The sequence below is a fragment of the Littorina saxatilis genome, unplaced genomic scaffold (genome assembly GCF_037325665.1).
Source record: "Littorina saxatilis isolate snail1 unplaced genomic scaffold, US_GU_Lsax_2.0 scaffold_381, whole genome shotgun sequence".
Taxonomy (NCBI): domain Eukaryota; kingdom Metazoa; phylum Mollusca; class Gastropoda; order Littorinimorpha; family Littorinidae; genus Littorina; species Littorina saxatilis.
This window is the reverse complement of record NW_027129270.1, coordinates 50,001-74,303: the sequence shown is the minus strand read 5'-3', so window position 1 is coordinate 74,303 and position 24,303 is coordinate 50,001. Positions and strand designations below refer to the sequence as shown.

Genomic DNA, 24,303 nt, shown 5'->3' with positions numbered 1-24,303 from the left:
TTTTTGCTTTACACTGACGTAAGTTCATGATTATATGAAAGTATCCAAGAGCTCAGCAAACGTGTATTTCATCCTGATGGAGTAAAATCAGTCCAAACGGTATTCAACACGCAGTTTCAAGGAGCAGCCATTACACCGTTTTAGACAGAATTGACGCTACCGGTATGGGTTGATTAACGCAAGCACGATCGAACAAATTAACTAAGAGATATATTTCACGAACATGAAATGACTGCTTAAATCTAAAGGAAGTTATTCAGTAAAATGTTAGTTTATTTTCGTAATTCTACACTCCAACACAAAAATTAAACTAGAATTGGGATCCGAGTTAACCAAACCGGTGTTGGCAACCGTAGCCCGGAACTGTGACCTTGGACGGACTCAGAACCTAAATCGAAACTGTCTTTGATTCAATGAAAACTTTCATTGTGTGTGCTTTCTTTACTATCTTGAAACTAAAATGCATTCAAAAGCAAATCGAACAGTGGTTTGAATGTAGATTTAACACACATTTACGGATGCACTTGTTTGCACTTCATTTCTTCGGCGACGTGGCTTTAGCATGGGGTAGTGAAGAGGAACACACCTCGCTGGCTCACCTATTGTACACACCACAGACAACTACAGTGCTTTATTGTGGACCACGTTGTTTTTGGTGTACGCATGGGATATACAGCTTACAACACTCGTGTTTTTTTTATATGGCTTGTATTTCAGTCAAGACCCAGCGGGAATATCATCGGGATTCACTCGCCAGAGGCTCGTGAATCCCTATGATATTCATCCGCTGGGTCTTGACTGAAATACAAGCCATATAAAAAACCACTCGTGTTGTAACCTATACATAAATATATATGTATAAATATATAGAGATAGATGACAGTGTATTTTTCGCGTGGCTAAAAATTTATTCGACCTTAGTTTGCACTTTTACAGTGAGGACAACTTTCGGCTGCATGGAAAGCGTTCTGGACACTACGGTGACCTTCTAAAAATAGTAATGTCGGAACGGGAATATCCGAAGCTGCTTCTCGAAGCCATACGAAGGAAGGGAGGTAAACGCTGAAAACATGGAGAAGATAAGGAAGAGTTATGGTAGTTGATCCCGAAAAAAAAACCAAAATCGGTTTGCGCTGCGCGCTGAGAGCACGTATTGAAATATCTCATCGACCAGATTGTGTCCGGGGTCTACCTAAATATGCCCACCAAATTTGAAGCAGATCCATCGAGAACTTTGGCCGTGCATCGCGAACACACACACACAGACACAAGTCGTATATATACTGTTCAAAAAAAGAAACGCATAGCTTGTAATATTTGGTTAATTTAGTTATATGGCTACAAGGATATCCACCAAACTGCAGAAAATGTTTATCTGGTCGTCGACCTTTCGTCCATTGCCACAAGTGAGCTCTGCACGTGACGCATGCGTTATCAGTGGCTACAATGTCAAAATTGCTCATTTGGCATGACCACTCGTCATGCTTCAGTGTAATCTCGTGAAACTCGGGGAATATTGAGCTCTCACCATGTCTTCCAAAACCCATAAAAGCGGATTGTTCGCCACAAAGAAATCAGACGACAATTCAGCGACGAAAGATGGCCCGATTGAGCAGAGAAGACCGCCAAATTGCATTGGGTCGTTTACAAGCAGGCCAAAGTCAAAGTGCAATCGCCAGGCACTTCCACGTGTCCCAGAGCACCATCAGTAGACTGTGGGTCAGGTTTCAAGCCACTGGCTCCGTTGCTGACTTGCCACGAGCGGGAAGACCAAGGGCGACAACTGCTGCTCACGACCGCTTCATACGGCTCCGCCACCTCCGGAATCGTTTCCTGTCGGCCTCATCTTCTGCCCAGGCTCTCCCCGGGCCACACCGATTATCGGACCAGACCGTGCGGAACCGCCTGCATGAAGCTGGTTTGAGAGCTCGCAGACCTCACAGAGGAGCTGTCCTCACCCGCCGCCATCGCCAGAACCGAGTGCAGTGGGGCAACCAGCACCTTTGCTGGACCGTCCGGAATCACTGGAGACACGTGTGGTTCAGCGACGAGTCCTACTTCCTGCTCCAGCGACATGATGGTCGGAGGAGGGTCTACCGGAGAGTAAACGAACGTTACGCGCCCAACTGTGTGGATGATGCACCCGTTCATGGTGGTGGAGGCGTCATGGTGTGGGGGGCGATCAATACCGCTGGAAGGAGCACCCTGGTGCACGTCCAAGGGCGCATAAGTGCCCAGCGATACGTGGAGGAAATTCTGCGCCCACACGCCCTTCCTCTTCTGGCTGACCAGGATGCCATATTCCAGCAGGACAACGCTCGCCCGCACACAGCACGACTCACCACCCAGTTCCTCACCGACCACCATGTCCAGGTGCTTCCCTGGCCATCCATGTCGCCAGACATGAACCCGATAGAACACCTCTGGGATGAATTGGACAGACGTGTGCGCAGGCGAGAAGAAGCGCCGGCAAATCACCGCGATCTATTGCAGGCACTTCAGGAGGAGTGGGACACCATCCCACAGCAAGATATCCGGCATCTGATCCAGTCCATGCCCAGAAGGTGCCGGGCAGTTGTTGCTGCTCAAGGCAGTCACACCCCCTACTGACTTGACAGCCTCGGCACCCAATCGTATTGATTGACTGATTGATTTGAAGATGCAAATGAACTGTGTGTGCATTCAACTGTGTCCATACCAAATTTCAAACAAATAATCTAAATATTGGATTTTCTGTTAATTTTTTCGAAAAATAAAACAAATTTGGCAAGTAGCAACTATGCGTTTCTTTTTTTGAACAGTATATATATAGATGGGTATATATGTTGTATTTTTATAGCTCAATAAATACATCATGGACTCCAAAAAATATATGATAGTGCAGATTCCGATTTGGGCAAAGAACTACTTTCCTCCCGACCTTTGACCTCGCGCCGAACAATGTGACACATTTGTATGAAGTTCCAAAATCGTATTGCACGGCTCAGAAAACCATATCAGTTGCACGCAAAAATGAATCTCAGAACTGATCTGATGTATGAGATGCAATAAGCAAACGTTTCTTTCATTATGAAAGCAATGCAGGTCGAAAAAAACGAACATTCAACTTACAAGATAACCAGATGCTAGCGAACCAAAACAAAAACACGAGTACTGTCCCTTGCATCGTTAGCAGACGACTTTTGAGAATCTGTCGGTAGTGTGTTTTGGTGTGCGTCTTCAGTTTCTCTGGCAGTGTCGGTGTGGGAACTGACAGAAGCTAGGGAGCACAGATAATAGAAGCAACTCAAAGCAACAACACTGTCACTGGTGACATGCGCAGCGAGACCGAGAAGCGTCCTTTACCTGGCACGGTTGGGCTTCGCTATCAAACATCGATCTGTTTCACGTGTTTTGCGAGCAAGTCTACTCTTTTGCCTGGCTCTGCAGTAAGTCCACATTGGCGATGAAGGTATCCAAGAACTTAACATGTGTGTATTTTTCCGTAATCCAGTCATATTCCTTCAAAATGCAATCAATCGGCGGTGACAGACGTGTCGGTCGCGTTTTCCTCACACCCATACCAGTTTAAGTTCATACATGCAAACACACTCGCAAAACAGTTTATCACGTAGATACATTTCAAATAGGGAGCAAATGGTTAAATCTAAACCTACATATTTGTTCCCTAAAATTTGCTTCTCTGTCAATAAGCCTAATTACACACGTTCGAGAAAAACAACGTGGAATCGATTCTGAATCGAGTAAGCCAAATGGGTCCCAAACCCGTTTCGCCCGTTCTGCCGACCTGAAACGCAAAACAAAAGAATTGTGCGCTTCAACTAAATTAATTTCTATACGACTTCATTACTTTCTTGCAACTTATGAACCTTTACTTAAAGCATTTAAATGGTCTGAGAGTAGTGTTACCGCGTACTTATTGATGCACTCATTCGTTTTATTTTTTCAGCGACGATCACTTAGTTTAAGGTTGCAAAAGGGCTAAGTCTCGCTGGCAACACTGTTTTACCCTGCACAGATCGCAACAGTGCCGCTAGTAGTCTACACTTTGTGTTTGATGGTAGAATGGGATAAACAGATTACAACACTCGTGGTTTTTTATATGGCTTGTATTTCAGTCAAGACCCAGCGGGAATATCAATCGAGAGCCACTCGCCAGAGGCTCGTGTCTCCCGATGATATTCATCCGCTGGGTCTTGACTGAAATACAAGCCATATAAAAAACCACGAGTGTTGTAACCTATACGTATGAATGTATGTATGTATGTATGTATGTATGTATGTATGTATGTATGTATGTATGTATGTATGTATGTATGTATGTATGTTTGTTTGTTTGTTTGTATGTATGTATGTATGTATGTATGTATGTATGTATGTATGTATGTATGTATGTATGTATGTATGTATGTATGTGTGTATGTGTATGTGTATGTATACATCGATTCAGAGAAAACTACTGGACCCATCTTCATGAAATTTCACATGAGTTCCTGAGTATAATATCCTCAGACGTTTTTGTTCTTCTTTTTTTCGATAAATATCGTTGATGACGTCATATGCGGTTTTTTGTGAAAATTGAGGCGGCACTGACACGCCCCCACTTTTTTTTAATCAAATGACAGACCAGTGTCAACAACTTCAGTGGCCATGTGCTGTTGTCATTTGTCAACTTTTTGTATTCTGTAAATAAAACCAAAACATGTCAAAATAGTGTTCCTTTGATCTGAATATCAAGTAGTTTAAAGCAACAGTTTCAGAATGTTCAAATCTACCTTCATTTATGTTTCAATTTGGCTGCACGTCCACTCTGCTAGTGCCTTTCAGGTTGATTTATGTGTATAACGTCTTGTTTATTTAGGACCAGGGTTATATCGTGCATACACTTTACTTACCTTCGTTTGAAAAACTTTTAACCGTAAAATTGCACGTGACAGGAGGAGTATCGGTATTGTTGAAGATCACACGCAACTCATATGGCCCTTGCAGATCGTTCGTAACATTTAGGATGACCAGAGTAAGTTTGCTTTTAACTAGTCCCTTTGACTGGAAGTTGTCATTGACCACTTTGCATTCCCACTGTGATGATGTGTCTTTTAGAGAACAATGCAGAATATCTATAGACAAAATTAGATCATTATTAAACATTTCTGGAGATCAAGAGAAATATAATACTATAACTGACAGAAAAGATAGTTGAACAATTCAAGTGAATATAGCTTATTTGGAACATGTGTAATGTCTCTAAGAATGCTACTGATTGCTTGATTATGGACACAAATATGGAGTAAAATGCCTCGAAATGAATGGAAATCAACAACGCGAAAGATCCCTCACTGTCCACAAGTCTACTCATCCGTTATTCATGTACATTTCGTGTGAATGAAAATAAAGTATTCTTTTTGTTGAAGCACATGCATTTCCATTAAATCTTCAAAGTTTCATCGGGATTCGTTAATAGTCATGCACAAGTTTAACTGTATCAAAATAAAAGCTACATGACTTTTTTAAAATTGTATTTCTCCATAACAATTACCGTCCGAAGTGCCAGCCTTTCTGATGTGCATAAAGGCTTGACCGGAGATATACTTCAACATTGTCGTATTGAAAATGAATATTATTTGAGTTGATACTCCTTCTATTCCTCGAGGACACTCCACATGGACTAGACCTGAAACAGGAAAAGAACGCCCGATAACGTGTAAAGAGAAACTCAAAAATGAGAAGCAGTACTAAAAAAACAATAGGCAAAAAGCTGCTACACCAAACATTCAACACATAAGAACAGAGAGAGAGAGAGAGAGAGAGAGAGAGAGAGAGAGAGAGAGAGAGAGAGAGAGAGAGAGAGAGAGAGAGAGAGAGAGAGAGAGAGAGAGAGAGAGAGAGAGAGAACAAAAACAAGAACAAGAACAAATCTTTAATTGTCTAAGGCCATAGCCCCTTACAATAGCAATAGTATCTGCACAGTTATAAATTATAGTCACGCATAAAACTCAACAAATACATTAAGACCCTGATGACAACATAAGGGTTCGTCTCTTCTGTAACATGAAGAACACAAATCTGCTGAAGCTGTTCATCACATTATCCTCATTACTGCCACAGAAATACACAAGTTGTTGTTGCAGCGTCTTAGAGTTCGAGATTTTCAAATACTTTGCTCGAAGGTCTTGATAAAAAGGACATAAAAATACAACATGGTGTTCATCTTCTTTATCAGCTGTACAGAGAGGACAGTTTCTTGTCGTTTGGTTTGGTGCGTACCGAAACTTGTGAGCGTTGATTTCGGATACTCCTGCGCGGAAACGAGTAAGAGCAACTCTGTACTTAATATCTTCGATTATTTCAATGTATTTCTCTTTTTCCAAGCATGCTTTGTAACAATTATAAATGTCGAAACGTTCACTGCATTCTAAAAAGGAGAACCATTCTTGACAAAAACAATCTTGTAAACGTCTTTTAAACTCTTGTAAGAAACACTTCTCATTCCCAACCATTCCGTACATCCACACAGCAGCAAAACCATTACAACATAAAAGACTCTGCACATGTGAGACCCAATTTGTGTGGCCCTTCGATGCCAAATTACATAATGCTTTATGTGCAATCTTGGAATATCTTGAATCAGGTTGCTTCAGCAGTGTAAACCAGTATTTCACACATCTGACTGCAGAGTTAATATACAGCGGATGTCTTCCCAATTCACCATACACAATGTTGTTTGGAGTTCGAATTGTCACGTTCATAAACTTTTTACACGCAAACAGGTGGACCCTTTCCACAGAGTCATACTTTCCATATCCCTATAGCTGTGAACCATACAAGAGCATAGGGGCGATCCGTGCGTCAAACAGTTTGAAAAACACCTTTGCCGAATGGCAGCCAAGTCTGTTCAGTAATCTAACGATAACGATTTTTTTTTCTAGATGGTACCAAAGAATCTTTCTGTGCCTGCATACAAGTTTTCCAGCATTTTTCATTGTTATCTGGTCTTACGATAAATTATGATAAATCTGCTGTTCTGTAGATAGGGTCGTTTAAAAAATCAAATGTTAAATTTATTTATATAAGTTGGTTTATAATGATGGTACATTAAAATCAATTGAGAAATGGTCACACACAATTAATACTAATCTGGATAAGACAACTGTCTTTTCACAAGTTATAAAAACAACTATTGATACTAGATTGCGGTGGTTACAGTAAGAATTTTATACAGAATTATCCCATGTCTGTTGTTTAAAAAAAAAAAAAAATGTAGACTCCTCACTGTGTTTCTTCTGTAAAGAAGAAGACAGTTTGGATACTTTCTTCTGGGACTGCCCTACAGTACAGTTGTTTTGGAGGGATTTTTTAAGGTGGCTGCAGGAAAAATGTTCACACTGTACACAGTTAATTTTATCAAAGGAATGTATTATGTTTGGTTGTAGAGAGGCTGTACATACAGACAGGGTTTTTGATTTGTTCTTGTTGCTGGCAAAATATTATTTGTTTACCGCAAGACTGAAAATCATGCTGCCACACATTGATATTTTTTAAGAAAATTGTACAACTATTTAGAATAGAAATATATAACGCCTTCATTAGAAGCAATATTCAACAATTTAATGCTGATTGGAACAAGCATAGTACGTATGAATAATTTTTAATTGATCCTGGTTGTGTGTTTTTTGGTCTCCTATTATATGTGTCCAGTTTAAAGGCTCTCTCTGTCCACAATCCCTTTTTTTAATTGAACCTGTTTTCAATAACAATTACTCAGACCACCACTCAGAGTCTCTGTCTCTCTCTCTCTCTCTCTCTCTCTCTCTCTCTCTCTCTCTCTCTCTCTCTGTCTGTCTGTCTCTCTCTCTCTCTCTCTCTGTCTGTCTCTCTGTCTCCCTGTCTCTGTCTCTGTCTCTGTCTCTCTCTCTCTCCCTCTCTCCAGAAGAAAGTATCCAAACTGTCTTCTTCTTTACAGAAGAGACAGAGAGGCAGAGAGACTGCACGGACGGCCAGCCACACGCTCTGATGAGCAAAGAATTTAACGTCGGAATTATCCGTCTTGTGTGAAAACGGGTTCTCTGTATTTACTCGTAAAGAACTGCTGATCATGCCGGCGTCGAGTGAATGTCCCAGAACGGTATGTGGACTTTTCTATTGGCGATTTAAATATTTCATGGGCCAAAGAGCACGCAGTAAAATCAAAATGAAGGTGATACGGCTTCGAACGAAGGCAGACGGTGTCTTCTTTGGTTTGGTCCTGTGTCTGATGTTTTGGGGGGACTTGTTACTCCAGTGTGGGGATGTCGAGGCCAACCCAGGACCTCCCAAGAAAGACGACCTCAGACAGACACGACTGAGTACCAGCGCTGACAAAGGTTGCCTAAGTGCTGCAGCATCATCAACAGCATCCAAGTCCAAGCCACAAGATCCCACGCTCGTTGATGTGATGACTGTGCTGCAGAACTTGAATAGCAAATTCGACGAAATGAAGAGCGAGATCCAAGACCTCCGCAATGATTATGCTGCCCTCCAGGGAGAGGTAGGGGGTCTGAGGGAGGAGGTTCGTGAGCTACGCCAGGATAACGACGAACTGCGCGCCGTTAATTCCAAAACGGAGGAACGACTGTCTGAGATGGAGAGGAAAGCTGACGACCTAGAGAATCGATCTAAGCGCAACAACTTGATCATCTACGGCCTGGAGAGGAATGAGGGTGAAACAAGCGAAGACTGTGAAGGTATTCTGCGGGACCTAATCACTGACAAGCTGGAGATGGCAGATGACGTCGTGTTTGACAGGGTCCATCGTCTTAACAGTAAGGCCGACTCCCCTTTGATTGCCCGCTGTGCTTCCTACAAGGACAAGTTGCAGATTTTGAGAGCAAAGCGGAAACTGCATGGGAGTCAGATTTCCATTGGAGAGGACTTTTCTCGTCGGGTCAGAGAGATCAGGCGTAATCTTGTGCCTCGTCTGAAGCAAGCCAGAGATGAGCAGAAGAAAGCTACTCTCACTTTTGACCACCTGTATATCGAAGGGAAGAAGTTCACCTTTGACTTATGTTGGGGAGAGACCCAAATTAGTTATTTCGTGACACTATTGTATTCGAGAAGGGAATTTTGAGGTTGGACTAAAAAAGGAAAGACACCGGTGATACCTGTAGTTTTTGACAACGCGGTGAGCGCACGTGGAAAAACGGACTGTGTTTGCAAAATGTACAATGTTGACGACAGCGTATCGGTAAACTGTGACAGTGAAAGCAGTGCGATTGCGAGTGACACAGTGGGTCAGGTGTCAGATAGGAATCCTATTCGGATAGCAAACCTGGAATGTTAAAGATTTAGTGTCCACGCCGCCATTTTGGAGAGTTTTTTTTTTTCGAATTCGGCCGATTTGAAGATTTTGGGGAATCTAGTGTACCTTAATTAAGACGCACCTGGCGCGGTTTGCTCAATAAAGCACCACAAGTATGCTAAATAATTAATTCAAAATGAGTTTTTTGACGTCTGCTCTCCACCATTTGAAGATTAACATTGGCCGTCATAGACTGGTTTTCGTCGCGAGCGTGCCGTTTTCATGACGACTCAAAACAATGGCGGATGGGATGGCCGCTTAGTGAGAACAAGCCCACACGTTTCTGTACGAAATCGACTCAAGGTGGTTCAGAAAGCAGCAGACTGACTGGGAACGACACAGAATCACGAGAAAGTCATGCTCGACGCACAAAATGCAAAGTTATCAACAACAAGCAGTCGGACAGTTGGATACAACTGCATGAGTGTTACCGTCGTGTGCACTGACTCCCCACGACGCTCTCTCCTGCTGCCCGGATTTGTAAGTAAAGCAAGTGTTGTCGTGTAGACTTTGGACAGACCTAGACAAATGTTGCTGCCGTTTTGTCTGTGTGTCTGCTGGTGTGTTGTGCGAATGAAGCATCCATCAAGCGAGCGCACGAACGTGTATTGTGCAGGGTCGATTGTGTCCAGTTTTGGTTTGAACACGGACACGCCACGGTGTGTGTGTGTGTGTGTGTCTGTGCACTGCACAGGAGCTTGTATCAAAGTGCCGGTCGATCATTATTTACTCCTTCATCCCTACAGTCTCCTTACAACTACATACTACGCATTCGCTAGTGAATAGTAGTAGCCTAGTAAGGGTGTACATGCAGGACTCATAATGATCAACTGGCGGTTGGGTACAAGCTCCTGTGGTGCATTGTACACACCGGTGACACTGTGACGGTTCCCCTACGCTTTGTGTTCGGTGCCCTGACCCTTTGTGTTCGGTTCCCACTCGGTTCCCACACGCCAAAATTCGCGGACAAAACATCCATTTATGGTAGTATTACGCAATGTTGCTCTCTGAGAATGGTCTTGTTAGATCTGTGAGTGTTTACACTACATGCCTAGGTGCTGTTGGATTGAAGGTTTTTGATATTTTAGCCGTTATTAGGTAGAATGCCTTCCACTTTACTGCAAAACTGCATAATTCGTAGCATCGGCAAGAAATATCCTACCAAAAAATGCCTGCTTGGAACTGTCCGTGGTCCAGCAAAAAGTTCAACATGTCTGTAGCAGACAGCCCAAGTTTCAAGATCGTAGGGCCATCCAAACAGCCGTAATAATACAAACAACAAAAGTAGTCAGTGAAATTGGCTGTGTTCGGTCCCCCCACACTTTTGTGACGTAGGCGTGACGGTTCCCATAATTCATTGTGTCGGTCCCCACTTTCTGTGTCGGACCCCACTTTCGACCTAATTTCTCTGTGACGGACCCCACAACCAGCCTATTTTGTGTCGGTCCCCACACCTTCTTGGATTTATGACTTGCCGGTTACTTGTATCATTGTATTCATTGAATCTAATTGTCTCGGAGTTATTTTTCAGCAAAAACCGGCAAGGCAGCACCTTTTGTGATACCAAGTAGGCCCTAAGTCAGATGACATCAGTATGTGTGTGTGTGTGTGTGTGTGTGTGTGTGTGTGTGTATGTGTGTGTGTGTGTGTGTGTGTGTGTGTGAGAGAGAGAGAGAGAGAGAGAGAGAGAGAGAGAGAGAGAGAGAGAGAGAGAGAGAGAGAGAGAGAGAGAGAGAGAGAGAGAGAGAGAGATTGACACCTTTCCAGATCACTCCGGTTATGCGACACTACCGCGAGCGTCACTACCGCGTGTCACACTACCGCGAGTACGACACTACCGCGTGTAACACTACCGCGTGTCACACTACCGCGAGTACGACACTACCGCGAGTACAACACTGCCGCGTGTCACACTACCGCGCGTACCACAACCGCGAGTACCATAACCGTAGAGAGAACGCATGCAAACTTACTTCTTGTGAGTTTGTGTTCTAACTTTGATTGGAAGCAACCCATTCTATATGTATTCTGATAGTGTGTTCTGATCGTTTTGAGTTCTTGGTTAGCATGACAAACATTGAATTAGTGTTCAGAGAACAGACCAGGCCTTTTTGTTTTATATTTCAAGGAAACATTTCAACCTTTGCCTTCAGCCATGGAAGTCATAAAATGACACGCGGTAATGTTATACTCGCGGTAGTGTGACACGCGGTAGTGTTATACTCGCGGTAGTGTCGTACTCGCGGTAGTGTCGTACTCGCGGTAAGTTCTGTTTCCGTACCCGCGACAGCGGCAGCGACAAAAGAAAACGCGCGCAAACGCGTGACGTGTTTCCGTACTTGCGTTTTAAACATGCGGTAAAATCTGTAAACTCCCGCGTTGCCGCGCGACAACGCGAAAAAATCGCTCCAGGACCCTTTCAAAAAAATCGCGTCGCTTGCCGCCTGTCGCGCCGCTAACGCGTCGCGCGTGTGAAAACACTCCTGGTCATTTTCTATGTGCTTGATTTTCGTCGCGCCGCTGGAAAAAACGCTGTCGCGGGTACGGAAACACAACTCTCTCTCTCTCCCTCTCTCTCTCTCTCTCTCTCTCTCTCTCTCTCTCTCTCTCTCTCTCTCTCTCTCTCTCTCTCTCTCTCTCTCTCTCTCTCACACACACACACACACACACATACTGATGTCATCTGACTTACTTGGTATCACAAAAGGTTTTTGCTGAAAAATAACTCCGAGACAATTAGATTCAATGAATACAATGATACAAGTAACCGGCAAGTCATAAATCCAAGAAGGTGTGGGGACCGACACAAAATAGGCTGGTTGTGGGGTCCGTCACAGAGAAATTAGGTCGAACGTGGGGTCCGACACAGAAAGTGGGGACCGACACAATGAATTATGGGAACCGTCACGCCTACGTCACAAAAGTGTGGGGGGACCGAACACAGCCAATTTCACTGACTACTTTTGTTGTTTTTATTATTACGGCTGTTTGGATGGCCCTACAATCTTGAAACTTGGGCTGTCTGCTACAGACATGTTGAACTTTTTGCTGGACCACGGACAGTTCCAAGCAGGCATTTTTTGGTAGGATATTTCTTGCCGATGCTACGAATTATGCAGTTTTGCAGTAAAGTGGAAGGCATTCTACCTAATAACGGCTAAAATATCAAAAACCTTCAATCCAACAGCACCTAGGCATGTAGTGTAAACACTCACAGATCTAACAAGACCATTCTCAGAGAGCAACATTGCGTAATACTACCATAAATGGATGTTTTGTCCGCGAATTTTGGCGTGTGGGAACCGAGTGGGAACCGAACACAAAGGGTCAGGGCACCGAACACAACGCGTAGGGGAACCGTCACAGTGTCACCGGTGTGTTGTATAGGAGACAGAGACTGACAGACAGACAGAGTAGGTAATCCCCCTAAAATTTGTTTTGAGATGGAAAAAGTAGGGTCAGTCAGCACAGTCTTTGGATGTAGTGCAACAGAAAATGTTATTTATAAGTGACATTTTATATTGTCAGCGGTATGAGTTTTTCTGTGCCTAAAGTTTTTAATGTTGTGATTTTGTAGGAAGAACTATGATTGGAGCTTATTGTAAAGCTTTGTGAAATGGTAACTTTTTAACGAAGAACACATTCTTCCTCGGACGGTGTTCATTGAAGCAAACACTAAATGCGGCAGAATCTCATTCATCCTTTCTTTTTTAACTGCCATTTTTAAGTGTCGCTGTGCATGTTGAAAGCTTCATGTTCAGAACTGATGTTGCTGTAGAACTGTATGTAATTGGCCAGCCTTTGGTTTACACTTAGTGTTTTATATGTTGCTATAATTACTAAAACAATGTTTTTTAATTTTCAGGGAAAAAGCACCCGGACATCAAACATTCTTGCAATGTGTGGCAATAATGGTTTAAAATATTTCGGACAAAAAGATCATCAAGGTGAGTTTAAATGTTCATAATTCTGATGTAAGTCAAGCTTATCTTTTATCTTGAGTAACTATCTCTGTCATGTCTCTCTCAGGCTGCTCGACGACAGAAAAGTTGCCAGGAACCGATTCCTTGAGTGTGGCCAATTGTTCCCCATTTCTGGTTCACTTGAACTGCAGGCAATTTTGTTGAGTGATTAAAAGTTATGGATTCTTGAAAAAGGTGTGCGTTTGAGGATAAGACACTGTCAAAGTTTTGAAACAGTATTTTTCTTCTTCATGGTTATAAAAAACTGCAGCACCTGTGTTCAATTTCTGAAGATGCATTATTACTACAGTGGCACCCCCCTTTTAAGACCTTTAAACAATCTGAGAAAATCGAGTCTAAAAAAGTAACAAGTCTTAAAATGGGGGTAATTTTACAGAGGTTATGAACAGAAAATGTGAGAAAACAAGGTCTTAAAAAGAAGGGAGTTTTAAATTGGGGGGGTGGGGTGGGGGGTCATAGAAGGGAGGTTCCACTGCATTAATCATGCCATGGAAATCATGATGATTTTACAGATAAATACAATGACAATTAAAAGCAATTTGCAGCCCAGTGTCTTATTATCTGATTATATTCTGTCTATTTTTATCATTGCATCTTTGCTACAGAAATTCATGGTTACATCTTGACCAAAAGTCAATTATTATCAATAAACCAAACAACATGCGCACACAAAAACATACTCAATTGTCAAGAACAGTGTCTATTTTATTCCATGTAGATCTCAAATCCACACGCACACATCCTCTCTGCACAGTTCAAAGGTGCTACACATGAAACTATTCTTGGAATTCGAGCACTTTTTAACATCTGTATATTTGTTCTGCACAAGTTTTACTAGACCTGTGAATTCAACGCATTAATCAATATACTTTCAGGACTCTTCCCCAGACTTTATTGCTCATGTCAGCTGTTTCCATGCACAAATAGTCACCCTGTATGTATCTTTCGCTTGATATGCAAGTGTCTAAACAGAAAGAAAAAACACTAAAAACCAAACACAAAAATTCATTCAGTGAGAGTGAATGTACACACATCGTAAAAAAACACGAAATGAATAGTCATTCTGTCAGTCATTGATACTGATCCAAGCCATTGATGTGACGAAGAAAGGAGTACGTTTTTTTTAGAAAGCTAAAATCTTTCAGAGGGAAATGGTGTTATCAAACACTGGTCGTTTCACATGCTCCCTGTAAATCACTGAAAGCAGACCTCTTCAACTTCAGAAGACCCTCCCATGTCTTCTTTTTGAGGGGCTATCCAGAGATACTCCAGTGCCGAGAGTATGAAATAAATAAATATAGCTGTCTGTCAGCGTTCTCTAGAATGAAAATGTCTCTACAAGGTGTAGAACTGTGCACATAATATAAAACACACACACACACACACAACATATCGTTCAAACACTCATCCAAATGTTGGGGGTGGGCGTTTACTAGGTACTAACGGCGCTTACAAGGTAGATTACAGTACATTAAAAAAGAAAAAAAACAATATACATTTTTTGTATTTTTGACCAAATTATGACATTTTACACAGATGGAGACAGTCAGTGTTCCTCAAGGTGAACAAGGACTGTCAATGTGTGTGTAAAATGTCATATTTTGGTCAAAAATACATTATTAATAACATTTATGTATCGATTGGTTCTGGTTAGAATTCCTTTTAGTTGTTTTTTTAATGTACAAACATGCACTATTCTGTAGTTTCAGCTGGCCGCCTAATATGGAATGTAACAGAGCATGTGAAAACCAACCCACACAGAAACGCACTTTGTTTAACACCACAATGTACTCTAATACAGGCAACAAGGAAGAAAGTCAGTGTACTGGCCAGTTGGATCTATAATGTCATTCCTATGACCCATACACAGCAACTGCACATGGCAACTCTTACACCTTCACCCGAATAGCCAATATCTTTCCTCAATATAACTCTAGTCTGAATGATGCGTATGATATCGTTTGGCTTTATTGATCTTTCCCTCTTCTTCTTCCAGGACCAGGGCATCTTCAATCTCTTCTTTGTGTGTGGGCCAGTAGGAGCCTGCTGTCATCAAGCACCAGTGCCTTGAAGTCCTGGAGCATAAACAGAAAATCACCCATCAGTGAAGACACTTAATTCAAACTTCGAAAAGGGTTGAAAAAATGAACCAAATGCAAGAAAAAGTGCGAAAATAAAGAGTTACAGAAGAGTGTTTGTAATCTATTCATCTATGTAATGGAGTGCAAGTGTGAGTAAAAGGTGGGGGTGGGTGGGAGAGGGGGTATGGGATATACCTGTGGGCATTGGCTTTCCAGATTTTTAGCATTCTGACAAGTGTGAAAATGTGTTCTAGTGCTCCTGACGAGCAAAAGTGTCAGTTACACAGCTTTAGCTACTTGGAATGAATGCCCAGTTTACCATTGCATTATACAGTGAAACGCTAACTTTAACCCCCCCCCCCCTTTTAAAAAAAACCACAACAACATTTGTCTTAAAAGACACTACTTTTTCAGATTCCTGTTTATAACCTCTATTCTAAGACATTCTGCTTTTCTTTGATTGAGTTTGCTGTATATACATGTATATCTTAAAAGAAGGGCTCCACTGTATCTCTAATTTTGTTCTCTACAAGAGGTATTGTAGCAGCATCTGTCAAGTGCTAAACCGCAAAAAGGTCAATTTGATATAATTATTCAATACTGATGTTTCAAGTTAAGCAGAACTGCTGTTTGACATGTGGTTGGAAAATGTGCTGCAGGGATTGTTTTGTTTAAAAAATTTTTTGAACAGGAAGGCAGACATCTATTTGAACTGCAAAGCAGACACAATTCAAAAACCTACACATCATTATTATGACTTCCTACATAACAGCATGATCATGGAATCTGTTAGCCAATGTGTCAGATCATAAAGATCATTATGGAGGCAGAAATGATCCCCTCAATCTGTAAAATATCCTTCTTTACTAACAGCATACAGGTGTAGCTAAAACAGAATTCATATTACAGTGGAACCCCCTTTTACGATCTCCCAAAATCTGATAAAATCAGGTATTAAAAAGCAGGAAGTCTTAAAATGAAGGTGAATTTGCATAGGTTATGACCAGAAAATCTGAAAAGCAAGGTCTAAATATAGGGGAGATCTTGAATTGTAAAGGTTTTTAAAAGGGGGGGTTTCACGGTACAGCACCCCAATTGTGAGGACTGTTCATTTATTTCCCTTTATGACTCATATGAGACACTAAAAGGTTGTGGGTACTGAAATTTAACTGTACAAAATATCTTGACAAAATCAGGATGCTGTAGCTGAATTTTCATTCTTTTAACATTTTTTTGGAAACCAGGAAATACACACATTCCCTAGAATGAAAAAAAAATGCACCGGTAATGTAATTTGTGACTGAGACCGAAAAATCTCACCGTTAGTCATTATTTAGTATACCCTGTAACAAAGTCTTTCACCTCACAAATCTTGCAGAATAAAAAGGTACTTACTCGAATGATTGAGTTTGGAGGAGGGGGGGGGGAAGCAGTGAGAGAAAGTACATGTACTTATAACTATAGTCCTGATTCACCTTCAAATTGTTTTTTGGGCCACAAAGACCACTAGTTTACCCCCCCCCCCCCCCACACACACAATTTTACTTTTTTTCTGCACACATTACATTCCTAAAACACACACACACCCACACATAACAAATACACAACACGCACTGATTTTCTTGACATTGTTCAGTTGGATGAATGTAATTTCTTCATTTTCTGTGATAGCACTCTATTGGAATTCACAAAATTACCCTTGGCTCTGACATCAGAAGTCTTTCTCTTTTAACTCCTGCACACAGAGAAAGTATTTATATTATAAGTATAACTAGTCCTCACTTACCTTCAAATTATTATTTGGATCAGCCTTCTTGCCCAGCAAACCAATTTCAGTTTGAGAAGACTTGGACCAGTCCTTGCCTCTGCATCAGCTCACACCTCTGCTAATTCTTCTCCCTATCCTGCCTCGATGTGCACTTTTCTCTTGCACGAGCAGCCTGGCCACTTGTTGTTTTGAACGTAAAACTTAGTTCCATAGCCTGAAAATAAAGACAAATGCTTAAAAAGGATACACTATATATTAATCAATCTCCCTTACAGTTAATGAGTTATTTGGTTTAAACAAGTTTATTCAATAAATTCCATTGGTACTATTACCGCATACATGAAATAAGGAACATGGAGCACAACAAGCTAGGCTTATGAGCGTACTCTTAAAAGCAAATGAAATTTGGCGGACGATTTTAATATAATAAATTTGAAATAATGTCAAAATAATAATGGTAAATTATGGTAGACAAACATGTAACAATAAAAGGAAAAAAAACAAAAAAAAACAAAACAATGCTAAACTAACAACAATACTTACACGCGCTCGCACACTCACTCGCACACACACGCATACAATGACTTCCACATGGTTGAAAATAGAATACTACCAGAACAAGGAAATGTAAACAGTACTGCACATGGTCGTTTCGAACATGGATGAGATAAATGCATTCATTATTCAAAACGTTTGCTTAATAAGATAAACCTGAGTAACTGGTCAAATATCAATGCATTTTCGCTGTCTGACTTGTCTCTATTGCCATACAGAAAATCATCAGCGGTTAGCAAATCATAGTTGGGCAGTGTTGACAAGGTGACTTCACGTATTTGAAGAGATACGGGGCAATGAAAAATATAGTGCTCCGCATTTTCAACAGGATAACCACAAGTGCATGACTGGTCGGACATTAAATGTCTGTCAAATAGATCACTATTTAGATTGCTGATCCTCAATCTCAGTCTGCAATGGATAATTTCTGATTTTCGATCAGATGTGTATCTATACGAGGGAACAACAGAATCATCAGAACTAATACGTTTTTTAAATAACCCAATAGAATCAAGTTGTTTTACAGTATCTGGAAGCTCATTCCACAGGGAAGTCGAAGACAGAAAAAATGACTTTTTATACAATTCAGTTCGAGAGTGGGGAGTCTGTCTGTCAAGTGGTCTTCGTCTATGGTAAGGGTTCACAGAAGCAACGAGAGGAGGCAGACGTTCTAGTAAGTATGGTGGCACGCGTGCATTAACTAATTTGAAATACAAAATCAATTTGTGTCTTTTTCGCCTCTCCTTCAGTGTTGTAAATCCTGATTCATCGTACAATTTTTGGTGACTCGTGCCACGAACTGCACCTATAATGGTTCTTATGGCATCAAGATGCAAGTTTTCTAATAAAGTAGCTAATCTGTCAGAACAGTTATCCCAAATGACGTCAGAAAAATCAAAATGGGGAATAATAAAAGATTTATACATAAGTTGAATAATGAGTTATTTGTAGCAAACTTCAATCATAATCAGGAAAAGCTCACTTTTGACAGCTGGCACACAACGTTCACACACACAACAATTGTACTCTTTTTTCACGTGTATAATACAAATTTATATATATCACAAGCATAATACACACATACACACACACACACACACACACACACACACACACATAATCACACTCATGCACACAGTGACACACACACACACAGTCACATGCATGCACACATTGACACACACACACACACAGCCACACAGTGATACAAGTCGTTCTCTCACACACACACACACACACACGTGTACACACACTACACACACACACACACACACACACACACACACACACACACACACAACAAATGCACAAAAGCTGGAACATGTAACACTTACATTGTCAGATTAAAATGATCGCAGGAAGACACCATTGTTGACACTTTTGACAAGGGAAATCACCCAACCATTACAAGAGTGCTCTTTTCTTGGATTCTGTTACGACAATTAATTAGCTATCAAAACTGTTGAATTTGCAAAGTTAAGTTATTCCTCATGGATGGTAGCATTATTTGTAACCTAGAATCTTACGGTGATGCTTTGAAAGCGATGTGACGACCTTTTTCGGTGGATACTATCCCTTTAACGGCTTGTACTCCAAATTAACTGACACGGAATTTGTAAATTATGTAGGGAGTTTCGATTTTGTTTGCCTTGTAGAAACGTTTATGGATGAATTCACGTCACATTTGGTAAAAGTGTGCAGGGCCGAAGGTCAGGCGGTGTATTGTGCCTAATAAGAAATGAGTTTGCTCCATTTGTGCGTAAACTTGATGTTGAATGTTCTAACTTTATTGTTTTTCTCCTTAATAAAACCCTCTTTGGAATTTATAAGGATATTTTGTATGTGTGTGCTTATGTTCCGCCCGAGGGCTCGCCGTATTACTCGGTGTTTTTTTATCTGGATAATGGTGTTTCTCTACTAGAAGAATGTTTGACTGAATGTTTGTTGACAGAAGGTGATGTTTATGTCGTGTTGTCGGGTGACCTGAATAGCAGAACAGCCAATATGTCCCAGCCTGTATTACAAGATCATGATGTTTTTGATTTATTGCACAAAAGTCAGTCAGTTTGCGGGAATCAAAAATCACAAGATCAGACATTGAATAGTTATGGTAAATATTTGTTAAATATGTGCACTGCACTTGGACTGTGTATTCTTAATGGTGTGTTTAATGGGGATTTGCAGGGATGTTTTACCTACATGTCAGAAAGGGGGAGTATGTTAATGATTATATTTTGCTGTCTTATGATTTATTTGCAATTACTCTGTCTTCGAGCGAACTATTGGTGGCTGGTCTGATTGAGTCAGATAATATGCCAGTTGAATTTCATGTTACGTTCCCATGTGATAATGTTTATCATGATATGCGTGAGAATGCAGATTGCTTTATTGAGAAGTATGTTTGGGATATCAAGAAGGCAGAAACGTATGTGAATTTGATGTGTGCAGATGATATGTTTGCAAGGTTAGAGTCTGCCCAAAATATGATTGAATCTGATATGAATGGAGCGTTGGAATTATGTAACACTTGTGTTAAGGAAAGTGCTAACTGCATGAAGAAAATAATTTATTTTAAGTCAAATAATCAATCGGATGATTGGTTCGGTCAAGAGTGTAGAATAACCCGAAAAAATGTGTGGAGGTTGTTAAGCAGATGTAATCGGCCTGAAGACATTCACGCTCGCAATGTTTATTGTTTAGCCAGACGGGAATATAAAAACATGTTGGAAAGAAAGAAAAGATTGTATAATGATTTGACATTACAACAACTTATTGAATCTGTTAATGATCAACAAGAATTTTGGAATGTAATGCATACATTATCCTCAAAACGAAAACAAATAAAGAGCAACATACCAGTTGATACCTGGTTTCAGCATTTCAAAGTATTATTGGAAAAAGATGTAATTGAGGCTGAAGAAATTGAATATGAAGACGATGAAGGTATTTTGAATCGTCCTATTTCAAAAGAAGAAGTGTTGATTGCAATGAGAAAGTTAAAACCTCAAAAGTCTGCTGGGCCTGATGGAATAATAGGAGAACTTTTGAGAAATGTTTTTTTCTCCAGTGATTGACTTTTTGGAACACTTGTTTACTTTTTTTTTCTCCAAGGGTGTATTTCCAGAAAGTTGGACAGAGTCCATTGTTATCCCCTTGTTTAAGAAAGGCGATGTGAATGATCCAAATAATTATCGTGGGATTTCGCTGTGTAATGTTAGTAGCAAGGTCTATAGTACTGTGATTGCAAGCATGGATTGAATGTAATAACAGTACGGGTGAATATCAAGCTGGTTTTAAAAAGAATTATTCCACTATTGATCATATGTTTACACTGTTGGCCTTTGTACAGAAACAATTTTCTTTGAATCGTAAGCTGTATGTTGCCTTTCTAGATTTTGAGAAGGCGTTTGATTCCATCAGCAGAGCTTTGCTCTGTCCAATTCTGTTAAAAGAAATGGTATAAAAGGGAAACTATTTAGGTGTGTGAAAAGTATGTATGATAATGTAAAAATAAAAGTGAGATGTGGAGCAAAGTTTACGGATTATATTAATTGTACATTTTGTGTTGAACAGGGCGATGTATGTAGCCCAGTTTTATTTTCTCTCTTTATTAATGAGTTAGCACCTGAGATAATTGAGAATGGAAGACATGGTGCCACATTTACTGATGATTATTTGGAATTGTTTATTCTTTTGCTCGCTGATGATTTATTGTTGTTATCAGAGACTGTTGTGGGTCTACAAACTCAGTTAAATAATTTACGCAGGGCAGTTTCCTCTCTTCATTTAAAGGTAAACATGAGTAAAAGTAACATTATTGTGTTTAGGAAAGGTGGATATTTGAGTGCAAGGGAAAGATGGACATATGGGGTTGATATTTTACCTGTTGTAAACATGTATACGTATTTAGGAATATTGTTTTCAACTCGACTCAATTTCACTGCTGCCTGTAGCGATCTCTCAAGCCGGGCCAAAAATGCTCTGATGTGTATTATACAAAGATTATCTGTGCTTAATAATAATAGTTTGAATGTTTTTCTGAAGTTGTTTGATTCCCAAGTACAACCAATAGTACAGTATGGTGCTGAGATATGGGGATTGGATAAAGCTGCTCTGCAGTGTAAAAAGTCCATTTATTTGCATTGAAGAAGTCAGTTCTTTGGAGTTCGTATGCGAACACCTAATGACCTGGTATATGGCGAGACAAACAGATATCCGATATATCTGAATTCTATTTTAAGATGCGTTAGCTACTGGATACAATTGTTAAAGATGGAGGCGTACAGACTTCCCCGTAAATCATATGAAATGTTGTATAAAATGGATGAGAGTGGTAAAAAGAACTGGGCCTCAAGTGTCCGTTGTAAATTGTATGAGTACGGTTTTGGTTTCGTGTGGTTGAATCAGGGCGTTGTTTATGAAACAGAGTTTTTACGTGTTTTTTAGGGAAAGGTTGGTCGATTGCAGATGGCAAGAGTGGGATTATCATATTCAAAATAGTGATAGATTTGCTGTTTATCGGACATTTTGTACTGTACATGACATTAAGCCCTACCTTTTGTTGAATGTGGATAGACATCTAAAGTTTATTATGACTAGGTTTCGATTCGGTATTTCAGAAATAAATGTGCATGCTAACCGATATAAACAGCATGATGCCGATCAGTTGATGTGTCCCCTTTGTAAAGTAAAGCAAGAAGTCAGATGAAGTCCATTTTGTTTTGTGTTGTACCTTTAAATATTATAAAAACCCAAGCACTTTTAGACTCAGCTTGCTCGATCCTGGCTTCACCTCAAGAAACTGTTGTTAGAAATGTATCCTTGTATTTGTATAAAGCCTTTAAATTAAGAGATGTTGTAACATCTTCGTTGAATAGCGTGTAATGTATGTTTTAATCTGTAGTGTTGTGCGATTATTATGTTGTACCTTTTTTGCACCTGATGAGTTAAATTATTTGCAACGTTAACCATTTGTTCACACTCCTTCATAAGGGGCTATGGGCTATTGAATAAATTATCTGCGTCTGCATCTCTCTCTCTCTCTCTCTCTCTCTCTCTATCTCTCTCTCTCTCTCTCTCTCTCTCTCTCTCTCTCTCTCTCTCTCTCTCTCTCTCTCTCTCTCTCCTTCTTACACCCCTGTCCTATCCGCAAACCTTCACCCATATAAATGTATGTTAATTGTATATACGTGCCAATGTATATTTGTAAACTTATCTTTTTATATATAAAAAAAGCGCAAGCGCACAGAGTTAAAGCACATTGTCCCAGTGCTGCTTAAATATTACCATTAAAGGAACACAATTTAAAGTTGAAGTCCGAACTAAAAAAACTTACCATTTTGTCCCACGACTTTTGCAGTACCTAAGACCGCAATCGCAAGAACAGTAGCCTTCATCAACATGACGCTCTGCACACATATAAATAAGATGTTACAATTAATGATTATGTGTGTGTGTGTGTGTGTGTGTGTGTGTGTGTGTGTGTGTGTGTGTGTGTGTGTGTGTGTGTGTGTGCCCGTCAGTTATTACTAATTTGATGAATTAAAGTAGTCCCTTGTGGTTGAGTTGGGTATGTTGCAGTAGTTTCACAAAATCAGGCCATTTACACATTCCCTGATTATGTTAGTAAATTGCTGAATGTAATGTTTCACTCGGGGATGGTGTTAATTTCCTCAACGTTCTAGGAAATGTGTAAGTTTTGAAATGTTGCATGCCGTTTTTTGGTGACTGTACTAAGCCGCGACAAGGTGTTATATGTAGTGAATTTGTCGAATTCTTCCGGTTTCCATTTTTTTTCTTCTGAATTGTACATTCTGTTTGTGCATGTGATGAATTTACTAAATAGGAACATTGGTGTTTGCAAATCTGTTAATGTCTTCATTTGTTTAGAACATTTGATTGACAACTACCTGATTTTTGCAGGTTGATATTGATGATTTTAAAAATAAGGAACAATTGAGCCTAGTAAACGCGTCAATTATTATCATTGTTCATTGCAAAAGCTTAAACCACAAATTTTTGTTTAATAATTATGTAGGTAACTGTCTATTCCGTGTGAAATGGTAACACCTAAAGATGTCGCGGGAGTAGGATAGCCAACTCTATGACTCCCTCCCCCCTCCTATATGCACACACTCAACAGAACATATGAATACAACTGTTACTTCTGTGCACTTTTTTTGTTATGTTAAAGGATACCGAAATCAATGAACGGTTTCAATTGTAAATTGACAAGGTCCGAATTTTGGGATTGCATTTCAGCGTATTACCTTAAACTGTGTTAATGAAATATGGGGGTGACATTATTTTAGCGGCGTTCACGGTGATCCATGTATATACAATAAATCCTTGATCTGGAAGTGTGCTAAATAGCCAAGTTAAGGACCTTTACATTCAAATAAAGTTTGAATGATTTGAAACGTGATTGAATGCCTTAGTTGGAAAATAAAGATGTTTTACACACTTTACAACAACAACAAAAATAAGTTCCGTGTATTGTACTACCCAGTTGAGTTTCACCCTGCTTTGGAGATGCAAACTTGATTATTGTATTACATCAGTGGCCGATCCAGAAACTATTTG

The 24,303-nt window shown here is 40.2% G+C and overlaps 1 protein-coding gene and 1 long non-coding RNA gene across 4 annotated transcripts in view; one reads left to right on the top strand and one right to left on the bottom strand.

Annotated features, from left to right (window-relative positions):
• Positions 1-24,303, bottom strand: part of LOC138957540 (uncharacterized) — an 80,668-nt gene that overhangs the window by 19,504 nt on the left and 36,861 nt on the right. The window contains exons 2-4 of the mRNA XM_070328642.1: positions 23,057-23,129; positions 5,537-5,671; positions 4,896-5,117 (exon numbers count right to left, since the gene is read on the bottom strand). Of these exons, the coding sequence (XP_070184743.1) occupies positions 4,896-5,117; positions 5,537-5,671; positions 23,057-23,123 (424 nt within the window). The 5' untranslated portion in view covers positions 23,124-23,129. The remainder of the gene's footprint in view (positions 1-4,895; positions 5,118-5,536; positions 5,672-23,056; positions 23,130-24,303) is intronic.
• Positions 9,360-15,513, top strand: LOC138957538 (uncharacterized). 3 transcript variants are annotated; one of them, XR_011453067.1, is made up of 3 exons: positions 9,360-9,814; positions 13,200-13,281; positions 15,314-15,513. It is a non-coding gene; the product is annotated as an uncharacterized lncRNA (long non-coding RNA). The 3 variants fall into 3 exon arrangements; XR_011453068.1 differs by lacking the exon at positions 9,360-9,814 and adding an exon at positions 9,861-9,993; XR_011453069.1 differs by lacking the exon at positions 9,360-9,814 and adding an exon at positions 12,840-12,864.